Source organism: Sander lucioperca, chromosome 19, assembly GCF_008315115.2.
Source record: "Sander lucioperca isolate FBNREF2018 chromosome 19, SLUC_FBN_1.2, whole genome shotgun sequence".
Lineage (NCBI taxonomy): Eukaryota > Metazoa > Chordata > Actinopteri > Perciformes > Percidae > Sander > Sander lucioperca.
The window spans coordinates 714,897-742,421 of NC_050191.1; the positions used below are offsets into that span (position 1 = coordinate 714,897).

The following is a 27,525-nucleotide window of genomic DNA, read 5'->3' on the forward strand; positions in this document are numbered from 1 at the left end:
ATGCTTTTGTCATTGCACGTTCCATTTGGTGCAGTATCACTGAAAATGTCCCCACTGTGGGACTAATTAAAGATCTTATCTTATTTTAAATTTTAATGTTTGTATTTTTCAGATCTCTCAATTGCCATGATGACGGGGAAATGTGGAAAGCTGCCATATTCCCAGTCATTACTTTTCCAAATCATCTGTGGTAGGTTTACAAAAATCTTAATTGAAAATGGGAGTAGGAAGTAAAGAGAAGGAAGTAGTAGTAGTAGTAGTAGTAGTAGTAGTAGGAAGTAAAGAGAGGGCAGCATAAAATGACACCATTGGTATGAAAAGTAAATGCTTTTTTTTATATTAGCCCTTTTAGAGATAAAGTTATGGCATATTTAATGGGACAATGTATAACATGCTATTTAAAGCTTTCCTTTAGAAAGTGATCTAAATACATATTGTCAGAATGGCGCTTTAACAGCGGTTGAGGCTAGATGGGATACAGCTACGGTGGCGACAGTTAAGTTTAGGCACCAAAACGACTAGTTAAGTTTAGGAAACAGATCGTGGTTTGAATTAAAACTCTAGAGGAACAAAACACGTGTTTTCCTGGGTGAAAGTATAACAAATATATTATTATATTAGTCTAGATTTTGCAGGATTCTTGCCTAACATTTGGCCGTATCTGTATCCCTTATACTGTAAACAGCCCACCTGTTGTGGATTTGGAACTTCATCCAAAATGAAACTGCACTGACTGCAGCTCCCCCTACTGACCAAATGGCCTTACTGTTCAATTATATTGAAAGGCTTCTGAGGAAAATTTGGCAGAGAATTTAACTATGTTAACAACATTTGGCTTGCCATATTCTTCTTAATGAAACCGGTTTTCTATTCACATCTGCAAAAAAAAACGACTTACATTACAATTATTACTCATAATAAATAAAATGAAATAAAGGGAGACGAAAAAAAAGAAAAAAAAAACTTCCATGCATTAAAAGATACTTCTTTGAATAACGCACATAACCCAAATCTTTTGTTCTTGCAGCAGTAGCAGCAGCACTGAGGGATCCTACTTTCCTGATTCCAATGCTGAGAGGGCCATCAAGGACTTCCCCGACTGGCAACAGATTGGAGTAGAGGCTATAGCAGAGACAGCCTTTTTTTTACTGAAATAATTGACATTATGATGGACAGTGGACAATATGATGAGCAGTACTTGAATTTGTTCAGTAGTATTAGTGTGACAATCAGTTTTTGTTCTCCAACATGTACACACTGCTGTTGTGAAGCAGGGATACACAGCTCACAACTGTGTAGTCAAAAGAGAGAAATGCTGTATATTTCAGCGACTCCTACAGATTAAGAAAAATAATGAATTTTCTTAATAAATAAATGTTATTCTTGGCTAAATTGTTTAGTGTCTTTATGTTTAAATAACATTATCATGATCCCATAGGCATAAAAAAATTGAGAAAGGCTAAGCAAGTGACGTTTTTTTAAAAACTGAAACAGGGTGCGTTGGACATCCTGTTGTGTGCGCAAGCACCTTTTTCCACGGGTTTACAGACACATCTCTACTGATTGGGTATCACCTAGAACACTTCTATTATTATTGGCTAATAACTGAGAGACACACCCGCCAAACGAGAGAAAACAACTCAAGTTGTTGCACACCATTCCCAGGAAACGTGCTGTTTTGAGATTGAACGTGCCCCAGCTCTTTGATTGAGGGGAAGCACACAGTCTCAGACTTTAAAAAAACACTGGTTTAAGCTTTTAATAGTATTTTTGTACATTAGCCCTTAGTATAGACCAATGTATGCTAATTATCTCAAAATCTAGCAACATTTTCAAAAGGTTTTTTATTTTCAGAATAGCTTTTAATGTGTTATAGTGTGCTATTTTCTAAAATAATTTGAACTTGTGTAAATTGTCTTTGAGTACCCTGAAAAGTGCTTTATAAATTGTACATTGTGCTTGATATGTCTGGTGCCCTTCTGATGCCATTTAGGGCAATTCATTTTTGAATAAAGATGGAAATGACAGTAATGAATTGGAATTTATTTGTATGTGTATGTGTATAACTGTAGTCCCATGTTTCCAGAGAGTGGAGGACATGTGTTCTGTGCCAGTTAATTTTCCTGTAGCTTTGTTTGGCTCAGCAGCTAGTTTGAACTGGAAATGCATTATACCTTTGTATAGCAGTTATCTGCTGCTGAGCCAATCAAATGGAGTTTTTGGAAAATGATCTAGTCCCATTTCAGAAGGTTACTGGTTCTGGTACAGGTTACTGTTCCAGATCATTTTCCAAAAACTCCATTTGATTGGCTCAGCAGCAGGTGATAACTGGAGATGCATACAGTGTTGGGCAAGTTACTTTTAAAAAGTAATTAGTTACACTTACTAGTTACTTGTTCCAAAAAGTAACTAAATTAGTTATTCAGTTACAAATTATTAAAGTAACTGGTTACTTCAGAAGGTAACTATTGCGTTACTTTCAAGTAAATTTTTAAATGCTCAAATGTGACCCCACCTCCACCTACCCCTCTTTAATGGAACTTAAAATACATGTGCATGTCCAATTATTTATGATAAATCTGAATATTATAATGAAATGGACACTTAAAACAATACATTATTAACAGAAACAATGTACACAAATCTAAACTATTTTAATGTTGCTGTGGGACAAAGTGAGACTAACCTCCAATCAAATGCCATGTATGTAGATATTATTTTTATATAGTGGATCGATACAAATAACACAACACCTCAACCGGCCACAACTGGGCAAAATTAAATTATGCTTGTTAACACTATACCAAAAATAAATAACAAATATATACACTCTTTGTAGTGCAAATAATGTAAGTGGCCTGATGTTTATACTTGTGCGCTGGTGTGTGCGGCGAGCCGGCATGTGTGTGTGTGTGTGTGGGGGGAGTAGGTGATAGAGCGAGGGAGAAGTGAAAGAGTGACGGGGATTAGCTTTCGAGCGAGTACCGACTCTAGAGTCATATAGTAAGAGAAACAAAGTGTCTCCCCTGTTCTTTCTGACCACGGTGGAAAATCTGTAGCAGGAAAAGTTAACTCTCTCCCTCTCCTTGATTTCATATAACGCCATACCTGTCTCTCTCTCGTTGACTGAATCGCTTGTGTTGTTCTTGTGTGTCCGACTATGCGTGCTTTCGAACACCCGCCAACTCTACCTCTGATTGGCTTACAATGACATTTTACTCAACCTCAGCCAATCGTAAGCATGTATGCGCTTGCGTCGTGCACTGCCCACTAACCAAGGAACAACAGTAAAAAAAAGTCTTTGCCTCTCGGCTCAGACTCAGAGATCTAGTTGGTCTGATGAAAAAAAACAGCTGGGAAGAGTAATCAATTAGATTACTCGTTACTGAAAAAAAGTAACGCCGTTATTTATAACGCCGTTATTTGTAACGCCGTTATTCCCATCACTGCGCATACAAAGGTGTAATGCATTTCCTGTTGAAACTAGCTGCTGAGCCAAACAAAGCTACACAGGGAAGTTATCACATGGTACAGAAAACATGTCCTCCACCATCTTGAAACATGGGACTACAGTTATAAAAGTAGTATTAAAACGACGTCTAAAATTAGTCTAAATTTGACATTGAAAAGACGTCCACAAACGACCACATTTGGACTATAAATAGCTTTTACATGGAGGTCCCCAGGACGTCAACATTAGACGTACGGTAGACATCGAAAAAAGACGTCGCCTGCCGTTACAAAACGACCCCTTCAGTGGACTGAAATTGGACGTCCAAAAATTACATAGAAAAGACGTCACTTCGACGTCACATTGCGCAGTGGGTTATTAGAAGAAAATAAGGTTTCTTTTAAGCACTGTAGCCAGGCTGACAGAGAGTCACAGCTCTATTAAGCCATGTATTCCTATAGCTCTGAGTAGTGACGACTTCATGAGCTCCTTTAATGATAAAATTATAACAACTAGACATAAAATTCATCAACTCTTGCACTCAACTTCTAAAGGTTTACCTTTAAACACAGGACTGCTAGAAAGAGCTTTAAGACCTGACATGCAGTATACTTAAGACTGCTTTTCTCCTATTGACCTTCATTAATTAACGCTAATGATGATTTTTTCGGCTAAGCCATCTACCTGTCTCTTAGACCCCATCCCAACTAGGCTACTTAAAGAAGCTTTACCCTTGGTTAACACTTTGTTACTAGATATGATCAATATGTCTTTATTAACAGGTTATGTACCACAGTCATTGAAAGTAGCTTTTAAAAAAAACCTCTCTCGATCCAGAGATCTTAGCCAACTTCACCTACCCTGTCTTGATCCTGCCGGTGGGTAGCTTGGCCTGTTAGCTGCTAGCTGCTAGCTGTTAGCTGTTAGCTGCTATCTGCCGTCCGTGATAAATGTGTTCAGCCAGGCTTTTGTAAAAAATCATCACGCAGCAGTTCCGCTTGTATTTGTAGCTCATCCATTTTGTGTGTGATCGATCTGGTGTTGGTGAGTAGGAGGCTTGCCAGTGTCGATCTGTGTGGTAGCTAGTTCCCTTAGCCAGGCAAGCAGCCTTCGTCCCCCTGCCGCAGCCGACAAAAATCCCAGAGCGCCCGGTGGTCTTGTGGATGTCCTGCATAATACAGATCATGCCTTCGCAGCGAAAAGTTTAGATTATTTCCCCCTCAAAAATAGGTAATTGACCACTGTAGTGGTTATGACCATATCAGTGACTATGTAACTACATGGAAATGGGATAAACGATGTCTGTGGCTTGCACAGTAATAGCGTTACTGAAGCTTAGCTGTAGCATCGCGCTGTCTCCTAGGAATTCAGTTGTAGAAGGAAAAGGTAAACAGTAGTGTGCAGATCGGAGCGTAGTGTGTGAAGAGTGAAGAGTGGAGTTGTTTACAAGGGAAGAAGCTTGGAGTAACGTAACTATGAAGAATATAGCAGATATACAACAGACGGAAGAGCCTTTTGAGTTTGATGGTCGTCGTTATTTATTCGAACCTGAGTATACAGACGAAGAACTAGCCTCACAAGAGTTGGAAAGAGCGAGACAGACAGAGGGGCAACAGGCAGATGAACTTGCTGCACCAAGCACAAGCTAAAGCTAGCCTTCAGTAACTAGAGGACATAGCAACACCACCGCTACTCCGTGGATTGTTATTGGGATGATTATCCCAGAAGCCTGGCTGAATACACTCACCGGAGGGCAGCTAGCAGCTACTACCGCACTACTGTTTTTTTAAGGGGGGAATAAACTTCAAGATGTGACATGACCTGTCCTCTGGAGGACATAGCCACACCACCGCCGCTCTGTGGATTGTTATTGGGATGATTATCACACAAGCCTGTCTGAATACACCCACCGGACGGCAGCTAGCAGCTAACGGCTATCAGCTAGCAGGGCAAGCTAGCTACCGGCAGGATCGAGACAGGGACCAGGTTAGGTGAATTTAAACAATGTCTGAGTTGAAAACGCATCTTGTTGACACCTGTTCATGTGGCACAGACATATTAATTGCATTTTGTGTCTGGCCAGGCACAAAGGCACTCTAAAACATGCCCCGACAACTGCCGTTTTAGCTCAGGGGACGCTTGTAGTACGTAGCTGCAGCTACTCCGTGTTGCATGCACTGATTCGGGTCGGGGTTTTTTCTATCGAAAGTACTTGCGTAGCTATCGCGATCAAGATTAACGTAAAAATTGGCCGGAATTCTCCTTTAAGAGTAAATTTAAAACTATCATCTTTGATAAAGCTTATAGTTAGGGAGTGAGGAGTTGCAGCGTTTGCCTAGACCGGCGGGGGAAGGTGTATATCTACAGACACGGCACCCCTTCTCTTTTGTGCTTTTCTTCATATCGTCAGATTCATCTACCAACCCTCACAGAGCTGGCTCAGGTTTGCCTTGGACCAGCTCTTAGTTATGCTGTTATAGGTCTAGACTGCCAGGGAACTTCCTTTGACACACTGAGCTCCTCAATCCTTTGTCTTTCCATCTGTGTGCATTCATGTCCCAGTAATGCTTGTTACTAACTTAGATCCGGGAGCTTATTCCCCAGTCCTAATGTTTTCTCGCCTCGCAGTTTACCTTGGATTGGGGTGGCACCTAAATCATGGTTGCAGCTGCCGCCGTGGTCCTGCTCGGCGCCCTGCTATTCCCTGCTATGCACTGAACTGCTACAGCTCTTATTTCTAGTCATAGTTCCATTCTCTTTATTGTTACTATAATTGCCACTGTTCATCATACAAACTTCTATAATTATTATGAATCATATTTCTCTATATCTGTATCAGTGTCTCTGTGTCCTAACCCGCACCGGCAGATGCAGGTCTGTCTGAGGTTTCTGCCTAAAAGGAAGTTTTTCCTCGCTACTCAAGGTTTCTGCCTAAAAGGATTTTTCCTCGCCACTGTTGCACTACATGCTTGCTCTTCTGGGAATTGTTGGGTCTTGGGTAAATTATATAGTGTGATCAAGTAGAGACACACACACGCGCGTGAACACATTAACACACATGCTTTGTGTTTGATTGTGTTTGATTGTTGTCTGTTAATGTTATTCTTCTGTCTTGCAGTAAAAAAATAAATAAAATAAAAAGTAAATGAGGGCTGCCCCTCAATGATCTCTCAACTATAAATTGATTGAATTGATTGAAATGATTGAATGCCTTCATTGTCATTGCATTTGAGTACAATGAAATTGTAGAGCCACTCTAGTAAGGTGCATCATCAACAATGTAACACATACTGTATATATAAAACTCATCTCACAACACATTAATTACAAACACGCATGCACACGCACACGTGCACGCACGCACGCACACACACACACACACACACACACACACACACACACACACACACACACACAATGCCTCTCACCCATCATTCATAGCAAACACTCTCTCATCTCTCAAGCTATTCCTAAATCTACTAGTACTTGTTTTTAGACATCTTTAACGTCTCCCTGAGGGCAAGAGTTGGTAAATGTTAAGGTAAATGGTAAAAGGTTGAATGAATGAATTTCGGGACAGTTTGAGGTCCTTCTGGGGATGCTGCTGAAGCGAGCAAGAGGAGATACACTGTGAGCGGAGTAGAGAAAGCAATCAGACAGAGGAGAGTTTAGCTGAAGATATTACGGACCCCGGAAGGGTCACGGCGTGATTTTTTGAGGGGACTACTTTTGCGTTTCATTTTCTACCTGTAATAGTCTATATTCCTGTACTGTGCGGGACAAATCTGTTTAATCACATCAGATTTAAATCAACAATTACATCACGGTCTGGTGTCTGCATATGGGCTGTAAGGGACGTGTGAAGTAGCGACCAGATGTGACCTGTTATTAGGGGTCCAAGCCCGAGGGGTGGGAGAACCGCGGTATCAAAGCTACGCAGTTCACACAGCAGGGCTGTGGAACCCTATTGTTTTCCTAAGGATTTTCCATTATTATTTTCCATTTTTCTTCTCCGCCTAAAACTCCCGCTACAGCCTAAACCGTACATGGTGGGGTGTGTGCCATTTTCAGGACTGGTCCAAAACTCCGCAAGGACCTCAGCCGCAACAATTGACCCACTTCCACCACTGGCGCTATAGCAGAAAAAACGCGTTTGGTGCTAAAACTCCCACACCGTACACCGGACATTCAAAAACCATATATCCTCGCGTTCCCTGGATCCAACTGAATTGCCTGATATAGGCCACGCCCATTTCCGCCTAGACTTTTATGCGTGAAAAAGCACGATTTATCAAAAACCTACTTTTTCGATCTCCTCCTAGACCGTGGAACCGATCTGCACGAAACTTGGCACGTATCTCCAGACCGACCTGACAAAAAGATATTAAAAAATTTTTATAGGATAAAACTTGTGCATATTACGCACAAACAAATTTGTGTAGCTAACTATGAAAACACCAACATTGCCAAATCTCGATCAAAATAAATGCTATCAATGCGAAACTTTAGATTCTTGTTTGCCATGACCCTCTGGAGGTCCCCCACACATTTTACGAAAATTGGCCACTAGGGGGCGCTACAAGTACAAAAAGTTTATATCTCATGAACGGCTCATCCGATTTTTACGAAATTTGAAGGGTACCATCTAGGGCCACTCCTGAGGCCACCTCTACAGTGGGGTACTGATTGGTCAAAGTGGATGTGGCCTATGGGACCCACATTTGGATTCACCACTTACACTGATGTGAGCAACTTTACTTTAAATTTACAGGATAGATGTACAACGGCTCATGGACCTCACTTACCAAAAATTACACATGTGGACCACTAGGTGGCGCTATAATGTTTTTTTGGCCTTTAACTCCCACAGTACACATTGCACTTTAGAAAACCTTACATCCATGTGTTCCTTGAATTAAGTTGAATCACATGATGTAGGCCATGCCCATTTCTGGTAAGAAGTTTTTTCGCAATATGTGCAAAATCAACTTTTTCGAACTCGTCCTAGGCTGTGCAACCAATTTGTACCAAACCGGTAGCGCCTCCAGATGGACCTGACCAAAAGTTATTAAAAGAATTTTGCTACGTTAAAGTATGCGCATTTGATGACCAAACAAAATTTCCTAGCTAGCTACCAAACACAAACGTTATCATATGTTGGCTAAATGAAATGCTATCAGCAAAAAACTATTATTATTGTTCAACATCCCACTATGATGCTCTCTACCAAATTTGGTGAAGATCGGACTTTAGGGGGCGCTATAATCAACAATTATGTGTTTTGGCCAATAACTCAATGCATGCAAATGGGACATTTGCGATTGCAATTTCTCTGCCGTAGTAATGGCTATCGACACGAAACTTGTGATGCTTGTTCGGCATGCCGCTCTGAGGCTCTGTACCAAATTTGGCGAAGATCGGCCATTAGGGGGTGCTATAGTCAACGTAGACCAGTTTTGGCCCTTTTACTCAAGCACTGTTAATGGGATATTTGCAACGGCAACGTACTGTAGACCTTGTGGCTCACGCCCTCAATATTTCCCGACTTGTGAAAACAAACCGCCACTATGTCCACAAGCTTCTCAAAACATTGAAACCAACAATACATTTATAATCATTTTTAATAAATAATAATTGTAAATGTAATCTTAGCCCCCTGCCCCTCAAATACTTCGTCCCTGCATCAAACGTGTAGAACGGCGTTTGCATAGTCTGACTCGCACACAGCAAGTCTGCTGCGGTATGGGGGCCCTACATCCCGGCAAAGATTGGAGCGAATGAACTGCCCCCGTGCCTCTGAAGGTGAAGTCAGTTTCCCCAGGTGAAGTTTAAACACACATGTACACATATCAGCGAGTCTGTTACATTAGCCAAAAGTGAAATCGCTCCCTCGTGATTCGTAAGAGCATTCTGCCCTTTGATTAGTTTTGATTTTAGTAAAGACAAGAACAGCTTAACACAAAATATTAAAACCTGGCATGTTTGAATTCATAACGTTTACAGAGGGTGGCGTTACGTTACAACACACTACACAGTGCTTGCTCATTTTTATTTGATTAGTGGTTTGGGTGTTTAGGTAGCAGTAGCCTACTATAAAATCCACTTACTCTCACATATCACAGTAATAAGGCTGCACAAATTAAACCAGGTTACATCCTTTACTGTCAAACTGGGAAAACAAATACAACATTAATGGGATTAAGCAGGCTAGTCTAAACATAACTGCATGTGATAAATCTTTTCTGATTTTTTATTTGTTATAGGCTAGGCCTACTTATTAGCTACAGGGCCATACACTGTAATGTAACACAAGGTTAACCAGAGCTTTTCTCATCTGGATTTTTACAGGCCAGAATAGCTAGAGAGATTAGCTGGAGCCTAAAAGTGAAAAGGTAGGCTAAAAGTCAAGATATTGCCAGTTTTTTGCAAAGAAAATTCAGAGAAGTGCACAAGATGAAGAGAAGGAGGGAAATGAAGAAGGAGAAGGCAGTAAACTGGACAGACCAGGAGGGGTAGAGCAGGAGAAGGCCACAGAAGGAGATGGAGAAATAAGTGAAGGACAAAAGGAAAAGGAAGAATTGACTGTGAGGGATGAAGAGGAGGCTGCAGATTCAGAGAGAGGGATAGAGGCAGGGAGTGGTCAGGAGGAGGCAGATGAAGATGACAGGGAGGAAGAGGGTAGGCCTGCAATTCCCCCTGGACCACATGGTATGTTTTTATTCTTCTTCCATATAAAATGCAGTACAGTAGCATAACATGTCATATCACTCAGTAAAATTACATGTTTTCAGTTTTTGGCTATTTCTATTCTGTTGTATATGTTATAGGGTTAGATATATAAATATGTACATACAGTATATAAATAGATTACCTTATGATGTTTTACAGTTTCTTTTGTTTGACCTTCTGTTTGATCATAATTGCTGATAAAATAAGACACATTCTATTATATTTTCTATTCTATTTGTCTTACTTTATCAGTAATTTTGATCAAACAAAAAGTCAAACAAATGATAGAATCATGTTACGCAGTTTTACAGTTTTTCCTCTTTTGCCACCCAAGCCACGGAAACTCTCATATGTAAATATGAGGGTTTCCGTGTGTTAAGTATATTTGATAATATGAGTAGCAAAGCCATGTTAAATATGCAGTGACATCATATTAGAACATGTGTGCCTGCGTGCACTTGAATGCTATTGTGAGCATGCGCAGAATAAACGGTCAGAGTGAGTTCCCAGACCAAAGAGACTATGGCGGTCTGTCATTTTTCTCCCGTAAATAGTAGCCACTAGGTGCTAGCTAACCACTTTGGAGACTGTTACAACGATAGACTGTTGCAGAAATGTCTAACACTACAGGTTATGGGCCCAGTAATGCAGGCCAAAGGTGGTTCAGACTTTTATTCAACGGTGATGAGAAAAATTACGAACTCTGGGAAACGAGGTTCCTCGCGCACATGGAGTTGCGTGGCCTCAGACAAGTTATCTTGGAGGACCCGCAGATAGCTGAGGAAGACGAAGCAGCTCTCGCGGAAAATGAGGCAAAAAATGGAGAGGCATATGCAGAGCTAGTGCAATGTCTGGACAACAAGAGTTTGTCATTGGTAATGAGGGACGTGAAACGTGATGGAAGAAGAGCACTGGAGATTCTTCGAGAGCACTATGCGGGAAAGGACAAACGTTGAGAGCTCCATGAGGATAATGAAACTGTCACTGACTATATTAATCGAGCAGAGACTATATTCACGTCATTGAGAAGAGCAGACGAGTATATTAGTGTTGGGCTTCAGGTGGCCTACCTGATTCATACAAGCCATTCGTTGTGCATGTCACCCAGACAAATGACATTGTAACGTTCGGCGAGTTTAAAACAATACTGCGAAGTTATGAGAGTACTGAAAAATATGGGAGAAGTGTAGAAGAATGTAGAAGAAGACAACATGATGAAGACTAGTGGGGCAACAATGTCACGGGGAAGAGGAAAGAAAATGGACCTGGCTGATGTTGTTGTTACACGTGCAGTAAAAAGGCTGTATTACCTTAGCACAGTAGAAAATGAATGGTGTATGGTTGTCATGACATTCAAATGTGGCATAGGATACTTGGTCATTGTAATTTTGATGATGTTGCAAAATTAGAAAAGGTGGTTAAAGGGATGACGATAAAAGGGAAACAAATCTGTCTAATCAAAACTGTGAAATATGCACACAGGGCAAGTTTACACAAAGCAGAAACAGACAGGTAGACACTAAAGCTACAACTGTACTAGAGCTAGTACACACAGACTTATGCGGTCCTATAGAACCAGCAGATAAAGATGGATACAGGTATGCACTAGCATTTACTGATGATTACAGTGGGATGATTTTTCCATACTTTATCAAAGCAAAGAGTGACACGACAAAAGCTACAGAAAAATTCATAGCAGACGTAGCTCCATTTGGAAAGATAAAGTGCATAAGATCTGATAGCGGCACAGAGGTTACCGGGCAGGAGTTCCAGTCTTTACTTAGGAGCAACGGGATAAGGCACGAGACGAGTGCACCCTACTCACCTCATCAGAACGGAACTGCCGAGAGAGGCTGGAGAACCTTATTTGAGATGTCACGATGCATGCTATTGGAGAGTAACCTCCCAAAGCAATTATGGACATATGCTGTACAGACAGCAGCTCAAATCCGCAACAGGTGTTACAGTAAGCGGCTAGACCAGACACCTTACCGTGTTTTCACAGAAAACACCTGATCTATCTAACATGAAGATAGTTGGCTCAGAATGCTACGCATATAAGCAGGATAAAAAGAAGCTGGATTCTAGGTGCAAAAAGGGGATTTTTGTAGGCTATGATAAATATAGTCCAGCATATAACGTGTATTACCCTGAGACAGGAAAAGTCCTAAAACATAGGCTGGTGAAATTCATCACCAAAGATAGCGCAGATAGCCAGACTCAGACGGATTGTGACATGGGGGATGACATTGAGAGTTACGAAAATACACCACCGAAGATAGTCAACCAGGGTCAGAGACAGCCTAAGGAGAGTAAAGAGTCCAGTGTTCAGGAGACTGCTGAGGCAGGTCCGACCCAGACAGATAGTACTCAGAGAGAACAGGGAGAAAGGAGATATCCTACAAGACAGAAAAAGGCTCCAGAATACTTAAAGGAGTACCAGTGTAAAGCTGAGCATAATAATGACGAAAGTGAAAACGTAGATTATTTCTACAGAGTGGCTTATGGTGTACTTAAAACATTTAGAGAGGCTATGGTCTCTAAGAAGTCAAAAATGTGGACTGGCACGATGAAAGAGGAGATGAACTCTTTGACAGAGAATGAGACTTTCACTGACCCCACTGCCAAGAGGCAAAAAAGCAGTGGGAGGCTGCTGGGTATATGCAGTGAAAGAGAGCCCAGATGGATCTGAGACTTGTAAAGCCAGATAAGTCGCAAAAGGATATGGTCAACTAGAAGGGATTGACTATAAAGAGACTTTTTCACCGACAGCCAACATGACCTCTGTCTGAGCATTGATGCAGGTGGCTGTACAGGAGGATCTTACCCTACACCAAATGGATGTGAAGACTGCTTACCTCCATGCTTCAATGGACTGTGAGGTATATATGGAACAACCGGAAGGTTTTGAGATCAAGTCAAAAACAGGAGAACACTTAGTGTGTAAATTCAATAAGTCATTGTATGGTTTAAAACAGTTCGGGCGTAACTGGAACAAGTTACTACATGATCACCTTACAGAGAATGATTATGTACAAAATGATGCTGATCATTGTGTCTACAGCAGAGAATCTGAGAACGAGAAAGTGATTCTGTTGGTTAACACCTTACTCAGTGATGTAAAAGAAATGTTGAAGAGAAGGTTTAAGATGAAAGATATGGGTCCACTTAAAGACTTCACACAGACTGAGGGAGAGATCAAAATGACTCAAAAGAGACACATAGAGAAGATGTTAGCGAAATTTGGAATGTCTGAATGCAAACTAGAGCTTAGATCGGGCCCAAAAAATCAAGCCCGACCCTACCCGAGCCTGTGCACGTTGTGTCCGAGCCCGGCCCGGCCCTACATATTAACTGTAATTATGAGCCCGAGCCCGATTTAAACCTGTTATAACTGACGTTCTCAACTACAATTCCGAGTTGTTTGAACTAAAGAAATCTGTTTAGAATTATCTTAATAAATACTGGTAATGCAACAAGGACGAAGCAAGTAAACTGCGCTGTTTGTTTATTCAGAATGGAATGGATCGCAAATGGATCCAAATGAAGAAACGGAAAAAAAAAAACTCGACCCTAGCTCCCTCAGCTGAATAGTGTGGGTAACAGATCAAGGCAGCAACATAATCAAAGCCCTGGAACCATATAGGAGACTTTCTTGTCTCGATCACCTAATTAATATTGTCCTTCGCCACGGTCTGCATGCCAACGCACTGGCCGACAACAGTACTGCAGAGCGGAGAGACACGATATCAGCACAGTTTACCTCACACTCAAGTCAGTGCAGGACATACACCCACAGCTACGGGAGAAGCTGGAGAGGCATAGCTTGCTCCCCACCGAATAAGGCTAATAAAGTAATGATTAAAAAAACACAAATGCTTGATCAAGGGCCCGGCCCGGCCCGATCATAGCGGCGTAAAAAAATCGGCCCGGGCTCGGGCAGAGAATATAAACTCTAATGCAAACCAAGATCCACCCCATGTGAGCAAAAGTTAAACTTTGACAGTGAGGGTGAAGTTATTGACTCAACAGGATATAGAGAGATAGTAGGTAGCTTGATATACATTATGACATGTACTAGACCTGACCTGAGCTGGGTTGTTAGTAAACTATCACAACACCTAGCAGAACCAAAGCAACAGCATTGGGCAACAGCAAAACCTACTGAGGTACTTAAAGGGTACTATAGATCAAGAACTACACTACCAGAAATGTGAGGAAAGCCTACAACTTGAGGGATATAGTGATGCTGATTGGGCAGCTGATAAAAATGATAGGAGGATAGGAGGAGCACAACTGGATACTGTTTCAGCTTAACTGAGAATGGTCTAGTTATATCGTGGAAGAGTAGGAAACAGCCAACGGTGGCACTATCCACCTGTGAAGCTGAGTATATGGCACTAGCAGCCACTACACAAGAGAGTATGTACCTTGTACAACTGCTTAAAGGAATAGATAGTTGTAACCAGCATGTACCAGTCAAGATATATGAGGACAACCAAGGGGCGATAGATTTATCTAAAAACCCAGTATGCAGACAAAGAAGCAAATACGTAGATATAAAGTATCACTTAGTACGGTCTGCACACACAGAAGGGAAAATATCTATAGAATACTGCCCTACTGCGAACATGGTAGCTGATGTCCTTACCAAGCCAGTGACAAAGGCTAAGTTTGAGAGGTTCAAGGGGTATTTGTTTGGAGAGTAATGTGAACTGGCAGTATGCCAGATGTTTTATTTTGGAGTTATGTATTTTGGTTTTTGTTTACCACTATAAACATATAACAGCATATTTGATAATATGAGTAGCAAAGCCATGTTAAATACGCAGTGACGTCATATTAGAACGTGTGTGCCTGCGTGCACTTGAATGCTATTGTGAGCATGCGCAGAATAAACGGTCAGAGTGAGTTCCCAGACCAAAGAGATGATTTTTTCTCCCGTGAATATTAGCCACTAGGTGCTAGCTAACCACTTTGGTGACCGTTACAACGATAGACTGCTGCAGAAATGTCTAACACTACACAGTGTACCGTCTTCCAATGCCACCCTGCCAAGACCTTTCACCACCCCTTTGCCACCCCATGTAAAATTTTCTAGATCCGCCACTGTGACTCGAATGAAAGTCAAAAAGTATTGCGAGGTAACGCAAAACTTATTGCGAGGTAACGCAAAACTTATTGCGAGGGAATGCAAAAGTAGTCCCCTTAAAAATTCTCGCCGCGACCCTTCCGGGGCTCCGTAAGATATCAAGTGAATGTACAGCTAGAATCTGAAGTTTAAGCACAAATAAATGCTGCAGCTTTCCCCAGCTGCTGTGTGAAGTGACGGGGTTAGCTCCAGGGAGACTCCAGCCCTTTCTACCCCTTTGCTAGACAGCTGACGACCACAATCAGGCCACAGCAGGAAAAGATAACACTAAGCTTCTGTGAGCTATTTTGTGGTAAACATATGTCTAGGGCTTTTACTGTAAAGTAGGTAAGAACGGAAAGATTGTCTCTGGTAAACGCTGCCTTTGTCAAGCTTGATAGGACCAAAATATGATTGGTTGATGTCTTTATTTGCGGGGTGAAAGCTCAGAAAAATCAACCTTGTTGAAAATTAAATTACGTTGCTTTATCGCCGTGTAATATTCATGTTCTGTGAGTAAGTTGTCAGCAGTTAGAAAAAATATATGATGTGCGAATTAATCACACAAGAAACGTCCCTGATGTGTAAGGGCCTTTTTTATGTTATTATTGTTATTGCTGTGCATCTATTCTCTCTCTCCTCTCTCTCTCTCTCTGTCTTGGTTGAGGCAGATGGCTGCCCACCCTAGAGCCTAGGTTCTGCTCAAGGTAAATTATACATATATAAAATATAAATAAATAAAAAAATTGAATTGAATGTTCAACTGCATCTGCCATTCATGCAGCCATTACCCTCCCTGTGTGCTCACCCATGATGCTGGCCTTGCCAAGGTTGGTGATGGACTCTCCATAGTGGCGTCTGGCCTGGGGCGGGGAAGTGCAGGGGCTTGGGATGCTCTCTGAGTCTGAGACTGATGTTGTTTCCTTTGGGGGGTTGAGCAGTGTGGGCCGGATCCGAGTGTACTGTGTTGGGCTGGTGGTGTTGTACCTGCATATCACATCCACATCAACCTCAGGTCCTTCTGTCTTCAGCTGTAATTTCATTAAACTAGGCATACTGTAGCTTTAGTGAAAATTGGGTTACATAATAACAAACAGACTGAAACATGATACTTAATCCTTTTTTAAGCTTGTTATACCATTGTTCTTATTGTAAATTGTTGAGAGCAACAAAATTATTTTACAAATAACAGATTAACAAAAAGATAGACAAAAATGGTGGATAATATGAAACAATTCAATAGATCACAGTATCCACTGCTTTAAAATATTAACAGGAGAGTCTTACCAGTGGATTTGAACAGGTGCAATGTTACTGTAGTGCTTTAAGATAAGAGGCTCCAATCTGTATGCCTGAAACAAACAAACTAATATGAATAATTGAGCAGTCTCACAACATTACTTCTACACATTTTATTTGAACGCAATTGCCAGCTTGTCTAGTTTTCATTGTTTTGCTGTGTAATCTAATAGCAACACCACAGATTTATAAAAGTATCCATTGAAAGGTTTGTTTCTGTTTGTTAGCCATTACACTATACTCATTACTTCCTAAACATCTGGCAACAGGCAATAATAGACAGATAATAGATAATAAAAGAGGGTGATGATTGCAATCTAAGCAGAATAGTGACACACTCAGTTGTGGGAGCTGTAGCTCACCACAGGGTCTGTGGGATGAAAGATGTTGAAGAGGCGTTTGCAGATAGATGTGGGGAGGATGTGATCCTGCACACCATTATTTCCAGGCCGGATTCCTCGCAATGCCAAAAAAACAGCAAGAGGAGAGCCCATGCAGAAGAAATTTTCTACCTGCAACATAGAGAACAGGCTAAATTCAACATGAGAGAATAAGAGACACTCCCCTTGAAAAGTTGTCAGCCCCTACCTGCTCCTACAGAGCTTAAAAAGTCTAACCACAGTTGCGGCAGCTTTAGCAGCATTGCTATCCCTGTTAACTAAACAAGCTGCAAGGCGGCGTCTTCCTGCTGCGTCCCGTATGAAAGCCGCATACAAATGATCCGCCTTAAAACCGTCAAGCAATGCATTTAAAGCTCAAATTATAAAACTGTATTTCACACTATGATGGTTATACTTGGCAGTTAATCCACGCTTCACAACCGTGGGAGTGGTCCATTACACCACTACCGTATATTCAACATCACTGACAATTTATTGATCAACAGAAAATAGGTTTGTATTCATAACATGATTGTATCATTGTACAAATTAGCTACAAGTATCACTGTACACCAACAGTAGGCTAATAGCAGTTACCTATGTGGGCTAAGTCACTCTAAAGCTGACTGGATATAATTCTCCAGGGGTTTGTCTAGATTCAGTGAGAAATGAAAAACTTAAATATTTTTGTGCTGCGCATAGAGCCTACATCACAAAGAAAACTAATAATGGACTAATAAATATGATAATAAACGGATAAAAAACTAACCAAATTCTCTTTCCGATCCCAAATACTTGTGTACACAGCCTGTATCGTGTATTGTCCTAGTATACTTTTTCTACTCAAACAAATGAAACTTTTTAATGTCTCCTCATATCTCTTTAATTAAAGAAAAACACATTATTTGATCAACTTTCATTGTGCCCCTAAAGTTTTTATGTGCTCCTTAATTTTTTTACAGTAAAAAAAAAGTTAGTGTTGAACCTTATAGTTGTAACCATATCTGGACACATGCTGAACAGGAAATGGCTGGCAGTGGCCGGTGACAAACAGTGACAGATAAAGCAGTCAAACATTTGTCAACTTTACCTTGAATTTCAAGGCTGGCACTGAACAAGACGAGGTCTGCAGACGCTGGAATTGATCCTCCAAGTCACTCAACCTGGGATGATGGATAGTATATACAGAATAAAATAACTCCAATTCAAGTGCCATGCTTGTTGGGCAGTCTGTCACTGAAAGGGTAAACCTTATCCAAGGGCATACGCTAGTGTAAACTCAAATAAAACTTAATTTAATCAAATGATACCTAATTTTCCAAAAGACAGATTTTTTTGGTCAGAGCTGCTACTCCCTGCAACCAACTACTGCAATTTGTGTGACGATAAGTAGTGAAATTCTTACGTAGGTGGGTGCAAAGTAGTAAAGAGGCTGAATACATTATTTGTATAAGGAATACATAATCAGCAGATGGAGTCTGAACAAGCATAATGATCTCATGATGATCTCTCATCCCCTCTCAGCAGACTGATGAAATGGGGGAGAAAGGCTGAGGTCTCTGAGAGAGATGAAAACAGGTTCACCTCTTGAAGCACTTTGAAGCCCCTTACCACAAATACACAACCCCATGACATACCACCCCAGGTTTCTGCAAAAACCTGATTACATTCAGTGACGTGAACAACATTATTTGCCAGACTAAACCATTAATCTGAGTTCATAAACTCTTTTTAATCAAATTAAAAGTTGTGTTCCAGTGACTATTTCAATATCAAGTTGTAGAGAAAAGCAAAATTGGTAAAAACTTAACATACATGAAAAGTGTTTTGTGGTTTTCGTGAGGTGTCTACCAACTCAAAACACCAACTTTGCCTTGTGTTTGCAATAAATAGGTGGTCTGAGCACACAAAATGCTCAATTTTTTCAAGATTTTTGAGTCTTATTTTCTAATTACAAATTAATAATTTTAAAGGTACAGGAAACTGGATGCAAAACACCACTACAGTGTAGGAGGACGCTTTGCTGTTGCAATTTTGATAAGCTCAGAACAAAATGAGGGTATTTTCCTAATCAATTTTGAATTAGCAACAATTCTGCAGTACTGAAGAAGCCTACAGCTCTACACAGACGGGTAAAGTGAAGCGGAGTAAATGTATTTGCAGCGGAGTGAATTCACCATGAGGTTGTTGGGTTCCTCAGTTGTCTTTACACTGTGCTACAGCACACAATTATACACAATTTTATTTGCATCTATTCCACCTACAGCTATACCATTCTACGGTATCTTTTTTAGTTGTAATTTGGTGTTTTCTGTAACTTTAAATTAATTACATCACATATATCCTATATACCTATCCTATCCATTTATCTATTATATAGGTATTGAGGAAACATAATTCTAAAGTTTCCTGTATCTCTACATTTAAAGTCCTACTCCAGACCACTCCAAGTACGTTAAAAATACTCTGACTGTTATGAGTAATATTTTGTTTTGCATGGCAAAATTAATTTTGAAATTATTATTATTTATTATTATTATTTTCTTTTTGGCTTTTGCATATTAGATAGTAATTGGGTTATTAGTTATGGGGTGGTGGATAAGTAAAACAACACAGGACTTTCACCCAGGAGATCGGGGTTAATGTCCCGTTCTTGTCCCGCATGTCACTCAAACATACATTTTTTAACCTCACCCACAACCTTTTCCTAACCTTAACTAAGTGGTTTTTCCTGCATGTTGAGAAATGACGCCAAATCGGTTCCGACCCAAAGCGTCAAAAAGTGACGAAAAGGGGGGTCCCAACCCAGGCCGCCAGGGGAGTGAGACTATGTTGTTTAAACTCTCCTTTGTTCTTGCAATATTGCTACAAATGATATGACATGCAAAAATCCACTGGGAATATGGATTTAATTGAATTGAATAAATATTACCTCTGCTTAAGCAATACAAATGTGGACAAGTAGTGGAATCTTCTGTACCTTCACCTTTAGGTAAATTTTACACCAAAACAGAAGTGGAATTGACTTCCTCACCTGCTCCAGAAAAATAGCCTGTGCAGTACCTGAGGCGTGTGAGTCTTAGCTGCTCCTGAAGGTAGTGCTCCTCATCACTCGGCCAGCAGACCATTGTCTCCTCAGGGTCTGGCGCTTCTTGATGGTGAAAGCGCAAAGGGTCCCAGCCCGTCATGATGTCATAAGTGATGACGCAGCCCAGTGAGTGTGATACTATGGACACCTTCCCATTTTTCTCAAAGTCTGGATTTCGTGAGCAGAAGAGTGAGTACAGACGATTCAGCTCCAGAGTCAAACCCCTAGTTATCTACATACACAGAAAGACACATATGGAGAAATACATGAATAAATGTATAAATAAATATGGAAATAAATATGGAAATACATATAAAAAAGTTTGTAATGAAATGGGACATAAATAAATAAATGCTTTAAATCTATATTTACATTTTTGTTCACCTACATTTATTTATTTCTGTATTTCTGTTTCCATATGTTAATGATTGGTTAAAGCAACACCAAAGCACTTGTCCTCTTTGGTCCACCTACAGGTTGGAAGCGGAATTGTCCATTACAGTCAAGTTGTCCAGTCCGTTTCTCATGTCTCATTCGAACTACAGATCCGCTACCCGATCTGGCAAACTTGAATAGTGCGGTTATAGCTGATAGAGGGCCACAAAGCGAATGCAGAAGTGCTGTTCATCCTGTTACGAGTTGATGAACCACTGAAACGATTTTGGAAACATTATTTTTAAGGTACAAAAGAATCTTTGGTGTTGCTTTAAAGGAGTGTGCTTGATTTGGATCTACTATTTTTGCCTTACAGACAAAGAGGAACAGCAGGTGAGATACTCTATCCATAGATAGATCCAACCTATAAGCAATATTACACGAGAGGGTGTGATTTAACGTTGGCATGACAGTAGTATGGATCAACGACAGTTCCAGGATAATCGCCGGATGTCCCTCACCTTCCGCTCTCTTTGTGTTGTTGTTCTTAAAATCTGTTTGCTACAGGAAACAACAAGCAGAACCTCAGAGCTACACGCTGAAAACATGTTTTTATCTACTCTTTTATTTTTTATTTCTGTATTTATTTATTTGTTGCTATATTTATACATTTATTTATTTATTTCCATATTTATTTATATATTTATTTATTGAGACTTGTCATATTTTGTCCTCCATTGACACACAACAACAACACACAAAGAATTGTGAGATACGTGCCTCTTTTGCTATTTTTAATTGTGTCAATAATTCAAATACATTTGGTTATGTTTGATGCTTTAGAGTCTTGATTAATCATCTATTTTTTCAAAGTCGGGAAGTAGACCATAATGTAGTGCTATGCAGCCATGTTGGATTAAAACAGTTTAGTCAGGATCTAGTTGTGCCTGAGGGAAGTTGATTCGGGCTCATGGGATAACACTCCCAAACCACCAGCATGTTAACAAAGTGCAGCAACACAGGTGTGAGGAGACAGAATGAGGCTATACTTCAGGCTCGATGTGTTACTTAAAGGGAACTGGAAAGCTGTAGTGTAGTATAGTCACAGTCTAACCTCATCTCTGTACAGAGGGCTGGTGTAGTACATGATGTCCATGGCACTGCTGTTCAGCATGTCTCTGAGACCTCGCACCTTGTCTGGGGTGATGGAGTCCACCGTGTCTGCAAGGAGAAAAAGATACAAATACACAACGGTCAGATGCTCCCAGAGAAAAATTATTTCTTTTTTAATACTGTTTCATATTCTAGTGAAAAAACAGTGATTCTGATCTGCGATATATTCATATATAAACACATATTTTCATGTTTTTTACGACCAGAAGTTAATGTTAATGACATCTGTCCAACACTTTATATATATATATATATATATATATATATATATATATATATATATATATATATATATATATATATATATGTGATAACTACTGGGAAATGAAATTTAGAATTGACAGTTCATAGTCACAGAAGATGAGTCCTAATGATTTTGGTGACCCTGTGATGTGAGATATCACATCAAGCATCTCTGTTCAGTCAGAATGTCACAATGATCAACCTTTTTGTCCATGACAAGGAATCACAAAAAAAACTAATTTAAATAAATAAACCAATTGATGCCTTTGCCCACATCCTTCACACCAAACTATCTCACCTGGAAAACAAAATGAAGCTATGTGAGATTGCTGTTCATTGACTACAGTTCAATATTTAACACCATAGTTCCCTCCAGGCTCGTCACAAAGCTCAAGGACCTGGGATTAAACACATCACTGTGCATGTGGATCCTTGACCTCCTGATATGCAGATCCCAGGTGGAGAAGATAGCCAGACACACCTTTTCCACCCTCATCTTTAACATTGGAGCACTCCAGGGCTGTGTTCTGAGTCCTGCTGCACTCCCTGTAAACACATGATTGCGTAGCCACTTTCGACTCCAACACCATCAAGTTTGCTAACAACACAGCTGTGGTGGGCCTGATCACAGACAATGAAAGGGGCTACTTAAAAGAAGTAGAGGCCCTGATCCGCTGGTGTCAGAACAACAACCTACTCCTGAATGTCAGAAAGACTAAAGAGATGATAGTGACTTTGAAAAAAAGAAGGGAAAGAACTATCTCCCCCTTAATATCAACAGGTTCACAGTGGAGAGGGTGGACAGCATCAAGTACTTTGGTGTCCACATCACAGAGGGTCTGACCTGGGTGTTGCATATTGACTCAGTAGTGAAAAAGGCAAGGCAGAGACCTCAGACACCTGGGGGAATTCCTGGTATCCCCTTAAATACTTAACAATTTGTATTCCTGCATCTTCTAGAGCGTGCTGACAGGAAACACAACTGCCTGGTATGGAAACAGCAACAAACAAGACCGCTACCCTGCAGAGAGTGGTTCAAAACGGTGTGTCCCCCCCCCCCCCCACATACACACACACACACACACACACACACACACACACACACACATTTTATGATGAATAGTTGAAGGAGCTGATAGGATTACATTTCACTGGAATTGTACCTTGTATGATTTCATGTGACAAATAAAATTGATTGATTGATAACTGATTTTTACCTGCCTGTCATTTTTACACATTTAACATAGAACAGACCCTTCACAATGCCACTACAGTTTTCTGTGTAACGATTTGGGTAGAATGGTTGTTAGCTGAGGTGCAGCATACCTCCATCCAGAGCCAGTTTTGCCCTCCACTCAACAGGAAGAAACTCTACATGCTCTGTGGTACGATCAGAGAAGTGCTTCTCCTCCATCTTTCTGGCAGCATCTCTCATCCTGCACACCAGCCAAGACAAAACAATTATACAAGAGTTATTCTGATTCCTTTTTCAATTTTCTGTGCTCTCATTGGGAACCTCTTGATATCTCACATGCTGGTGTTCCTGATAATGCGGCCCTGGTCCATCTTTTGGCCGATGCCATGCACCACAAAGACGATGTGTGTGGTTTCAGGTGGGGTGTCCTCAGGTGCTGCCTCTTCCACGTATCCCCGATGGAGACGCGTCCCGCTGCTGGAGGCTGAGTACATGAGACGGAACATTACTACCTGAGGTGATGTGTTCCACAGCCTGTGTTTAGTCATTATCTGACACTGCCAACCAGTAACAAGTAAACTAAAGTGGTCAAACCATGTTTCCTGGCAAAAAGGCAAACGTTAACCTTTTTTTTTTAAAACCCCTCTATATCACCATATATTATGACCATGATCTTGAGATGGACCATGAAGGTCACAATGCACAGAACAGACACAATTGTTTTTTGTCCAGGTTTGGAGATTGACTCTGAGATTTCTGCCAACGCAACTCAATGGAGATGAATGGAATTAGTAAAAATTAAAGATTAAATCGTCATCTTGTTCTAGAAACAGTGTCCCTATAACTATGCATGCTTACTGAAAAAAAGCACTGTGTAAACAAACTTAAGGGCTGCACTGATGTGGGTGTTTTGTTTCACGGGTGAGACAATGAAATACTATCCATTAAGACTGGTTGTAGTAGTAAGATCTATGAGAACGAAGGCTATCAGAAAAACAGATAAAGCATACTTTACCTACTTTAACTTTTACATTTTAGACTGAAAGTTAAAGCTGCGACAATCATTTTATCCTCCATCTCAAACATAACTAGGCAAACAGAAGAATCCCTATTGACATTACAAAGTCATCTACTAGGAATGTGCACTTGTACAATACTTATACTTGCATGTATTTGATGTGTTCAAATTTGTTTATTAGGATAAACCCCTTGAGATGTATCCCAACATTATATCACAATCATTACATAACAATAGAGTGACAGGAAAAAAAAGAAACAAAATAAAAATAGAAATAAAAATAGGAATACAATTATCAATAACACTACGTACATACAACAGGGGGAAAACAAACAAAAAAACAAACAAAAAAGCAAAAACAAAACACCTGCATAAATTCATCAAAACTTTACAACCACTAATAATAAATAAACAGTAAAGTGTGAGTCGATCACCATCTACAATCGGGTATGAACATTATATATAAACAGTAGGTATAGGTAATGACGGCATCGTTGATAACAATGAGAGTCCATTTTAACGTGACAAGACATGACATTCTTAAACATACCAAATATTAGAATTGTGCTTATTTCAACAGGGAAATTATTCCAATCTGCTGGTCCAATCTGCTGCTCTCTTTTGCCAATTGTTTTCTTAACACAAGGGACAGAGAAGTAGAGTTGAGCATAGTGCCGAACTTATTTATTATATGCTGTGTTAAAAGGATTCATTCATTGATTAGCGTAAAGCTTTGTATCAGTAGAAACCCGGTAGTATTTTCGAATGACCATGCTTCCCTCCCTCATGTCCCCCTGAGACTAGATTTCTCTGTATTGTGGGTCTGGAAAAAAGCTTCTGATGACGCAAAAATCATTATGTAGAGTCATCGGATGCATTTTTGCCCAGAGGCTATGGACTACAGTCAGCTAGTTCCGCATGTTTTCAACCCGCCCATAGGGGCTGGGACTGTCACTACCCAATGCGAGTCGAGTGTCAGCCATCTTGAAACTAAGCTAACAGGCTCTCTCTTTTCAGCATCAACCATGCAATTATTTGCATTCAAACTACCGCACATGTGTACCAATGGGATACATTGGTACAGATTGGAGAATATGCAGGAAACTTTATTACAGACGGAATACTTGACACACTACGCGAGCTTCGCCTGCTAGAGACCAACACCTCGCCGGCGGTGTCACTCGATGCCGAAGGGGACATCGAAAGCGGTGTGCGAGAAAGCGGAAACGCAAAACGAGGGCAGGAGTTTGAGCTAGGTGGAAAGCTAACGCTAGCCGGCCACCTGTCCCATCCATCCTGCTTGCAAGTGTCCGCTCATTAGACAACAAACTGGACTACATCCAACTTCAATGAAACGCAGAGACTGCTGTGTTTTTGTTTTTGTGGAAACATGGCTGAACAACAGTGTACCGGACTCCGCTATCCAGCTAACAGGCCTGCTAGCCTTCCGAGCAGATAGCGATGCTCTGTCAGGTAAGACTCGTGGAGGTGGGCTGTATTAACACGGACTGGTGCAGAAATGCGGTGCTTGTATCCAACTAACTGCTCACCGCTGGGGGAGTTTGTGACTGTTAAATGACCATTCTACATTTTCACGCGAATTCACGGCTGTGTTTATACTCTGTATTTACATCCCACCAAGCGCTAATGCTACCAATGCATTAGCTGAACTTTACAGAGCCTATAATGTGTGTGCACTAAATGTAGCCTGTTTCGTATGTCGTTTTTATATATTTTAAATGTGTAACACCACTTGAGCCACGGTGAAACGTTGTTTCGTGTATATGGTTGAAATGACAATAAAACACAGTTGAATTGAGTTGACTGTCTCACTGTCTGTCTGTAACGGTAGGCGTGGCTTGGGAGTGGACTCAGAGCAGGGAAGCAAGTTTAATAAAGCTGTTTTCTATTCGATCAAGTCCAGCACCACTATTCACATTTAGTTCATTAATGGCTTTCTGAACTTCAGCTGGTAAAATTTTCCTAAACGAAAAGGAACTACAGCAAGGTGAAATATTACTAAAGAAACCAGGAGAAATGATAATTGAATGTTTTGGAAATAGATAAAGAGTAATGCAGTATTGTATTGACCACTCTCATTCGATAATAGAATGTTTATCTGATATATTAATAATGGTTTTGATTTTTTTCCAGAATTGTTTAGGATTCTTAAAATCACTAGTGAGACATTCTCTATAATAGTTTGATTTTGCATTACGGGTTTTTGTCTTGCTCATATTTCTCAACTGCCTGTATACTTCCCAATCAGCACCATCCCTTGTCTGACGGAATGTTGACCATGCTTTGTCCCTCTGCCTAAACAAACTCATAAGTTCTGGGCTGATCCAAGGACGATGTTTACCCTTGACCTTAGTAGTTTTCCAAGGAGCATGTTTATCCACAACATCATTAAACTCAGAATACAGAAAATCCCAGACATCTTGTACATCAGGTATTAATTTGTATTCACATTAATAGCAATCAAATCATTAATAAATAAATCTAAATTTCAATTTCCTATAGTGTCTGATTTTGATTAGTCTTGGAGGCAATTTAGTTAGTTTGATTTTCCATACACAGTAAACAATTGAGTGATCACTAAAGCAGTCAGACATAACGCCAGACTATATGATTCTATTTGTGTGTGAAACTGTCATTGCAAGAGGATGCATAATTTGATGCAGAGCTGAACACAGCCTTTAGTCTTTTAAGATTGAACATTAGTCTGGGGAGTCTGCTCTGTATTTTCTCTGCACAAGAGGCGTGTTCAACGGGCATAGGTCAAATGACTCTGTAAGCAATTGAATAGTCCTTCAACCAATCAGACCAATGATCCGGGTGACGTAGCAGCGACAGCAGCGTCAACGGGTTGCTGTCATGGAGTGCTGCGCTTCGGTGGCCGGCTTGTTGAATGTAAACAAAAGCTGCTTGGTCGCTTCTCTATCGTCATCGTTTTAAACCAATATCGTGCCAGGTGGATAAGCCAATTAGTGATTGGTTCCCGCAAAATTGTGAAGATAAACGTACAGGTTTCCAGCCTGAGCAATTTTTTTGTCTTTTCTTTTTTAATTTTTTACTTTATCAGGGAGGACATACATAGTTCAAGATTCAAAAGACAATTAGGTACATACAATTCTTCCAATGTAGATACACTATGAGTACGTACTGATACAATATCACTCAGACAATTGCATCAAGCCATGAGTCAAAAAAGCTTTTCTTGCATCTTGGTCTGTTTTTTTTTGCTTCCAGGCGTGAGGTGTAAGATGAGTTTGGAGTTTAAGTAGCTTTAAGCAGCCAGCATCACTTCTTCCACCGATTTCAGAACACTTTCGTCTTCTCCCCGTGCTGCACGTGATAAACGATCTGATTCATTACACTGGCTACTCTGTGATTTCTTGAGAGAACAAGACAGTTCTTTTACGTTGGTTTATCAACGACAG

General features: G+C 40.5%; 1 protein-coding gene across 2 annotated transcripts in view; it reads right to left on the minus strand.

Annotated features, from left to right (window-relative positions):
• The window catches only part of ddhd1b (DDHD domain containing 1b), a 44,048-nt gene that overhangs the window by 12,158 nt on the left and 4,365 nt on the right, over positions 1 to 27,525 (minus strand). For both annotated transcript variants that reach the window (XM_035995350.1, XM_031304584.2), the window contains exons 4-11: positions 23,401 to 23,548; positions 23,196 to 23,305; positions 21,568 to 21,674; positions 20,054 to 20,310; positions 18,081 to 18,153; positions 16,973 to 17,122; positions 16,599 to 16,663; positions 16,120 to 16,298 (exon numbers count right to left, since the gene is read on the minus strand). In XM_035995350.1, the coding sequence (XP_035851243.1) occupies positions 16,120 to 16,298; positions 16,599 to 16,663; positions 16,973 to 17,122; positions 18,081 to 18,153; positions 20,054 to 20,310; positions 21,568 to 21,674; positions 23,196 to 23,305; positions 23,401 to 23,548 (1,089 nt within the window). The remainder of the gene's footprint in view (positions 1 to 16,119; positions 16,299 to 16,598; positions 16,664 to 16,972; positions 17,123 to 18,080; positions 18,154 to 20,053; positions 20,311 to 21,567; positions 21,675 to 23,195; positions 23,306 to 23,400; positions 23,549 to 27,525) is intronic.